This window comes from Alosa sapidissima, chromosome 13 (assembly GCF_018492685.1).
Source record: "Alosa sapidissima isolate fAloSap1 chromosome 13, fAloSap1.pri, whole genome shotgun sequence".
NCBI classification, from domain to species: domain Eukaryota; kingdom Metazoa; phylum Chordata; class Actinopteri; order Clupeiformes; family Clupeidae; genus Alosa; species Alosa sapidissima.
The window spans coordinates 4,136,564-4,144,063 of NC_055969.1; the positions used below are offsets into that span (position 1 = coordinate 4,136,564).

The following is a 7,500-nucleotide window of genomic DNA, read 5'->3' on the forward strand; positions in this document are numbered from 1 at the left end:
TGAAGGGGAAACCACACTAACTACCACCATTGTGTAGCACCCGCCTTGGTGATGCACGGCATCAGATACTCCAGAAGCGCCCCCGCGCTAACGCTAAACGCTAAAGCTTCCTATTCCTGTTCTCTCTTGTGTGCTCCCCCTCTGTCTCTGGCTCTCAGATGGTTACGATCCCGACTACGACTTCCTGCATCAGGACCTGTCCGTGCTGGAGTCGCTGCCTCCCTTCCCCGTGCCGGGCGACGGTGGCGGTGGTGGCGGTTCCCTGAGCCCCCTCCCCGAGTGCCTGAGCGAGTGCGGCTCGCCCCCTCCGGTCCCTCCGCCCCTGCCGCCCCTGCCCCCCTCCCTCCGCAGCTCCTCGTCCTCGGGCGCCATCATCCCGCCGCCGGCGCTGCCGCTGAAGAAGCGGCGCAGCGTGCCGGTCCTCTCCGTGCACGGGCTCCGCTTGGCGCCGCAGTTCTACCACAGCCAGTCGGAGGAGTGGGAAGGCGGGCCGGACAGGCCGCCCACGCCCCCCTTCCCCCTGCTCACGCCGCTGTCGCCCATGCCCCTGCTCAACGGCGGCGTGTTCACCAGCCAGTACACACACTCGCCGGGCAGCAGCGGAGACGGAGGCTGCCCGCTCACGGACAGTCCACCGCCACTACCGGAGAAGAAGAGCCGGACGAGTGAGTAGAGGACTGGAGGGAAGGGGGATTGGGGGAAGAGGGGTCATTTAAAGGAAGGATGGAATTACTGAAGGGGGTGAGGGGTGGGCAGGAAACATTTTTGACCCCGAGTTTCCCCTGTAGGGCAGATGTATTCTGTACATTTTCAACCTCAAGAAGGTTTAGGTTTAATTTCCTTCATTTGTTCTCTTCCTCCATTATTCTCTCTATCTCCCTCTCTGTCACTTCCTCTACTCTCTCTCTCTATCCCTCTCTCTCTCTCTCCCTCTCACTCTCATTCCCTCTCTCTCCATCTCTCTCTATCCCTCTCTCTCCGCTTGACTATCTCCTTCGTACACTTTCACCCACATCCTCTTTCACCCCTTCTCCCTCCCTCCGTCTCTTCCTCCCTCGTTCCTCTATCTCTCTCTCGCTTCCTCGCTCTCCTATCGCTCGCTTCCACCCCCTCCCCCAGTCATGCAGTACATGGCGTTTGTGGAGGACTACTCGGAGCCGCAGCCGTCCGTCTTCTACCAGACGCCGGCCAGCGAGAGCATCTACAAGCACCGTCTGCGCCGCCTGCAGGAGGTGTACGGCATCAGCGAGAGCTACGCCGGGGAGCAGACACCCACGCAGGGGCACACGCAGGGGCACACGCAGGGGCACACGCAGGGGCACACACAGGGGCACGCACGGCCCTCGCCACCACCCGCCCTGCCGCCCAAACAGAGGCAAATGGTGGGTATGGATGTGCACTGACACACACAAACACCAGTGTTTCCCCTACAATGTATTTCGGAGCGGCGCAGCAAAAAAAAAATGTAATCGCCGCTGCAAAAAAAAACAAACACGCAAGTGAACTTCAGGAACAGCTGCCGTTCGTTCAGGTTTGATGTCAACAACTAATAGTAGGCAAACGTTGAAGGCGCAGTCAGGGTTTCCACAGGAGATCAAGTTTGTTTGTGTTTACGCTTATTAGCAGACGCAATTTTGTGCAAAAAAACGTAGCCTACATTATGTTAACCAAGGAACCAAATTAGACACGCCAGCGAGGTAGCTCGCACCTACCTTCAGTAGCCTATTCCCAGATAAATTCCACGCACTGTTTCGTTTTTGTTTGTTATACAGTCAATGCTTTCGAGCCCTGTGTTGCTAACATACCTAGGCTGTGAAACTAAGGTCTAGTTCTAGCCTATTGGTGGGTTTATAGATAGTTTGTAATTCCTATAGATAGTTTGTAATTCCTGTAGAGCTCACCAAAATTATAGAAATTAGATGTACCGCAAAGCGGTACAAAATATGACCGCCGCCCAGTCCAGCACATTTTTTTCCACAAAAAGAAATCACGCTAAAAGGCCTATATGATTCTAACTGTCTCACTAAATTGCATGATCCACACTCAATTCTTACTGGTATCTGCTAGACAAGTACCAAAACATGATTAGTTCATAGATTTCACATGTAAAATGTATTTTATACAACCCCACCCCCGTCTTGCCTGTTCATAATTCTGAGAAATTCTTGAATTGTGTGCATGTGTGCGTGTACACGTTTATGTTTATGTGTGTGGGTGTGTGTGTGCGCTTGTGTGTGTGCCTGCGTATGTGCCTGTGTTTGTGCATGTGCATGCATGCGTACATATGTCTACTGTGTGAGTATGTGTCATACGTATGATTACTGTGAATGTATGTGTGTGCGTGTGTATCTGTTTATGCACATGTGTGCATATGGAATGGGTTAACATGACCCCTGGAGGCAAACATACGGAAAAAATTGGTCATCCTAGGCCCTACGGTTCTCAAGATATTCACAGAAAACTGTGTCTGCCCTACCCTCCTTTCGGGGGGTCTAGTCCAGCGGGGGGGCTACAGATCAAAACGAAAAACGATGGTTCCATGCTATCCATGTGGGGTTACATGCCCACCAAGTTTCGTGTACCCCGGTCTTTCAGTGTCCCGGGAATCCTTGTTGGTGTACAGTCACTAAATGTACACATAAATTATTTTATTGTAAGGCCCCCATGAACGAAAGTTCACAAAACTTGGCATGCATTCGGAGGGTGTCATAATGATCCTACACTTTCAATTTCGTGCAGTTTTGACCATGTCAGCCAGAGATATTGTGATGAAAACACCTAATTTTTTGCTTTTTTCATTTTTAACTAGGTGGCGTTATACATGAAATAAGTGGTAATGGGATGGGTTGACATGCCCCATTAAGACCAACATACAAAAAAAAGGTGGACCTCCTAGGCCCTACGGTTCTCGAGATATTCACAGAAAACTGTCTCCGGCCACCTACAGGCCAGTTGGTGTATAGTAACATAAATTAATTTATTGTGTGGCCCCCCATGAACGGAATTCCACGAAACTTGGCGTGCATTCAGAGGGTGTCATAATGATCCTACACTTCCAATTTCGTACAGTTTTGACTATGTTAGGTCACAGATACCTGCGATTACAACACCTCATTTTTACTTTTTTTGTGGCGCTATACATGAAATGAGTGGTTATGGAATGGGTTGACATGACCCCTTGAGATCAACATACAAAAAACAAATAGTCCTCCTAAACCCTACGGTTCTGGAGATATTCACAGAAAACTGTGTCTGCCCTACCCTCCTTTCGGGGGGTCTAGTCCAGCGTGGGGGCTACAGATCAAAACGAAAACCGATGGTTCCATGTTATCCATGTGGGGTTACATGCCCACCAAGTTTCGTGTACCCCGGTCTTCCAGTGTCCCGGGAATCCTTGACGGAAATTTGGACATGCGAAAAAAAAAAAAAAAAAATCTGACTAAACCTATATGACCGCCGCTTCGCTGCGTGGCGGTCATAATGATACAAAACATATCTCCTATAACCCAAGATAGATTTTCTTCGAGCATTTATTTTACCAAATGACATGGAAAACACAATTCATTTCATCCACATATTCTTATGCACCATGCACAACAACGCTACTAAGGTCGCCTAAAACCGTGAGAATCAAGCAAGCCTTATGGGCCGTCACGGCCTTAAAATGACTCTCAATTCGACTTGCACAGCACCAATACAGTGTAATGACATGAAAGAGAAGTCTATATAGTTTATACAGTGCTGTGCAAAAGTTAAGACATCCATGCTGAAAATGACTAAAGGGAGGAATAAAAAACATCTGTTGCCTTTTGTCTTAATGCCTTAAGCTTAATTAAAAAAAAATAGGAAAAATCAAACCTTTTAAAGACATCAATTATTTTTTAATGTATCATGTATTGTAAATAAATAAATGTTATTATATAAATACATGTCTTAACTTATGCACAGCACTGTACATTCTAAATACTAATAGTTTGTATAGTGACCTATGATTAAGCTTTATTTTTTGTAATTAATTGTAAATAATAATTTTCTGTTGTGTGTGTTGTGCCATTTCATTTCAATTTCTAATAATAACGTAAGTAATAATTACTAATAATGTAAATGAAAAAGGTGAAAGAAAAACATCAATAATCCTGTTCAAGTAGGCCTACTGCAATAATCATGCTTTGTAAATGTCAATTTCTTTCGACAAAATCCACCAGAAGTCCACCATTTAAGGAGTTTTTTTTTTTCAATTTTTTCTTTTTTTGGGGGGGCTTCCTACGATCAACAGCACCGCTGCTGGAAAAAATTCTAGGGGAAATACTGAACACATACGCACATACACACACACACACACACACACACACACACACACACACACACACACACACACACATACACACACATACACACACATACACATACACATACAAATACACACACACATACACACACATACACATACACATACACACTGACACACAAACACACACGCTGACATACAAACACAAAAGCACAGAGACACACACACACTTATCCTGTACAAATCTTTCCAACAGTACCAGTTTGTAAAATCAGTTGAGGCATATGCACACAAATACAAATTTACAGCAGAAGAAATGTAATCATACTCCCAAAATAGATGCACACATGCGTGAACAGATACACATATTCATACTCTAGAATGCTGCATGTGTGTCATTTAATAATCACATTGCATAGCACTGGCAGTCTGAATGAATCCCATATTTTAACAGATGGACACATGAGCACATGCACACACTCACACACACATTTAAGAGATACACATTATGTGTGTTAATATTTCACATACCCACATTTTCTGGCTTAGTGTGGTTAAGCTCATGCTTATAGAAATATGTTTACGATAATATAATCATGACAGGATTAACAGTTCACTGGCTTTACAGCACGTGTAGGTGTGTGTGTGTGTGTGTGTGTGTGTGTGTGTGTGTGTGTGTGTGTGTGTCTCTCTCTGTGTGTGTGTGTGTGTGTGTGAGTGTATGTGAGAGAGAGAGAGAGAGAGAGAGAGAGGGAGAATGAAAGATTTAATCTTCTTTAGCTTTTGCCCTCATTTCACATACTACTGTTGCCTCAGCAGTTAACTCTCTCATCTTTTTCCTTTCTTTTAACACAGCCAGGTCTACTCTTTTTCTCTTTTTTTCATTCTTTCTCTCATTTCTTTTTCTTGTTCCCTCTCGTCCTCTCTTTTTTTCTCTCTTCCTCCCCCCTTTCCTTTCTCTCTATCTCTCCAGGTCTCTCAGCTTTCTTCCTCCTCCCTTTGCTCTCGTCCCCTTCCTACTCCTGGTCTTCCAGAGGGGGCGTGTCCTGTGCTCACTCACAGCCTATCACTCTCTAGCTCCCTCTGTGGCCACACCTCTTTGACCACACCCCTGGTGAGTTTTCTCGGCAGTCTTGTGTGGTTCTGCTTTGGGAGTGGTTTTTGGCCTGATGTGGCTCCTGCATGATGTGGTCCACATATATTTGGTCTTGTGTTATTTAAGAGTGCGGTGAAAAGAATTTTTACCCAATTTTGAATGAATGATCGTCCAGCCTTACATAACAGAACATACATCATAGGTGCTACAGATAGCTTTATTCCATTGTCAGGCCTTTCATGATTTAGTGTCAGCCCAACCGTAGTTTACCCAAGGCCCCATTTTAGCTTCTTGAACACCAATCTTTCTCCACCTCTCTGCCACTCTTAGAGGAGTGTTGCCCACATACCGACCTCCCCTGACATACCAACACACAATCACATATGCTTTCACACACACACACACACACACACACACACACACTTCCCCTAACAGACATACACCACACAGAATGGGATTGTTCATCTGTCTTGCAGTGAGGCGCTGATGTCTTGGAAACAAAATGTACTAACACTTTGGTTACATAATGTAAGTGAGGTGCAGCACATGACCCCTGCTCACCATTGACCATTAAGGTCAAAGCCAGGGAGACTGTTTCTCTGCAAGCCCACATGTGTGAACTCTGTGTGCGTGTGTGTGTGTGTGTGTGTGAGTTGAAGCACCAGGATTGGAATGCAGGAGTTGGTATGTGAGGCAGGTTCCTGCAGGTTTGCGCAGCTTCATCTCCTGACAGAAATCTGCTCAATGTCCAGGAACACACGTTGCCTCATTGTCTTGGAAATTATGCTCCAATACACACACACACACACACACACACACATTCATCTGTGTGGTGTTATTTTTCTCTTTCCCCGAAACATGTTGGGGTTGTGTGCTTTTCTTGCTCTCTTCTACTTCTCCAATCGTCTCTTCCTTCGGCTGCTTGTCTGTCTTTCTGTTGTTCCCACTCGCAGAACACACAACCAGCTGGGCTGGCCAATCTCAGCGTAACCTCGGAGGGCGTGGGCTGGTCCACGGCCTCTCTGGCCGGCTCTTTGGCCTCTCTGCCTGCCTGTCATCCCTCTGACAGCTCTCTCACTGACTCTCTACTTACCTCTGCGGTAAAAAACAAAAAAAAAGATTGTGTGTGTGTGTGTTTCATTTCAAGCAGTAAATGAGCGAGTGGGTGACTCTTGAGAGTGTGTGTGTGTGTCTGTGTGTGTCTGTGCCTGTGCGTAAGGCGGAAGAAAGAAAGAGACTTTGTGTGTGTGTGTGTGTGTAGTGTGTGTGTGTGTGTGTGCGTGTTTGTGATGTAATTGATGAGATTGCTTGTGGCGAAAGTTTGCTATAATCTACTTAATCCGTTGATAAATCTCTTTGGTACATGCACATTTTCATCTAGACACACAAATCTGACACACACACACACACACACACACACACACACACACACACACACACACATGGACTCTGTCCCCACCTGCTGGTAACTTTCTTACACACTGTCTCTCACAGTCATAACCATTTATTAAAGAGAGTGTCTGCATGCATTAACTAAGTGTTTGTGTTTGTGTGCAGAGGACTATGGGGTTTTGTTTTGTTTTCTGTTGTTTTTTGGTTATTGTTGTTGCTTTTTGTTCTTCTTTTGCCATAAGTAGTCTCGTGTGTTCAGTGGTCTGTGTCTTGTGTGAGGTACACTGCATGTGAATGAACAATACGTTTTTGTCTTATCTTTTGTTCTCTCTTCTCTAGAGTGAAAGCGCAATTGATGAGGGAGGAGAGGGGGAATATGTCAACCTGTACTCGAATGGAAATGACACATCCCACTCAGTAAGTACGGCTTTCATGCGTCCTTGTTTTTTTTTTGTGCACGGTTCACGCGTGTGCTACTCAGTTTAGCATTGTTGTGTTTTGTGTCATTTAGGCACCAGTGAGCCTAATAGGTGATGTTCTTCCAACCCCGAGAACATCCTCATCTAGTAGCAGAGGGACACTGACCAAAGAGAGGTTTGTGTGTGTGTGTGTGTGTGTGTGTGGTACACAGTACCACACAGTCTTTTGCAAGCATCAATAAAGAATCAATACTTTGCTTGTAAGGGAGTGTGTTCATTTGTTTTTGAATGTTGTCTGTTATATT

At 45.6% G+C, this 7,500-nt stretch overlaps 1 protein-coding gene across 6 annotated transcripts in view; it reads left to right on the forward strand.

Annotated features, from left to right (window-relative positions):
* Positions 1-7,500, forward strand: part of rapgef1b (Rap guanine nucleotide exchange factor (GEF) 1b) — a 33,725-nt gene that overhangs the window by 17,920 nt on the left and 8,305 nt on the right. For 3 of the 6 annotated variants that reach the window (XM_042059480.1, XM_042059482.1, XM_042059481.1), the window contains 6 exons: positions 159-665; positions 1,120-1,382; positions 5,262-5,402; positions 6,338-6,484; positions 7,116-7,193; positions 7,288-7,370. In XM_042059480.1, the coding sequence (XP_041915414.1) occupies positions 159-665; positions 1,120-1,382; positions 5,262-5,402; positions 6,338-6,484; positions 7,116-7,193; positions 7,288-7,370 (1,219 nt within the window). The remainder of the gene's footprint in view (positions 1-158; positions 666-1,119; positions 1,383-5,261; positions 5,403-6,337; positions 6,485-7,115; positions 7,194-7,287; positions 7,371-7,500) is intronic. The other 3 variants (XM_042059484.1, XM_042059485.1, XM_042059483.1) reach the window with 2 other exon arrangements.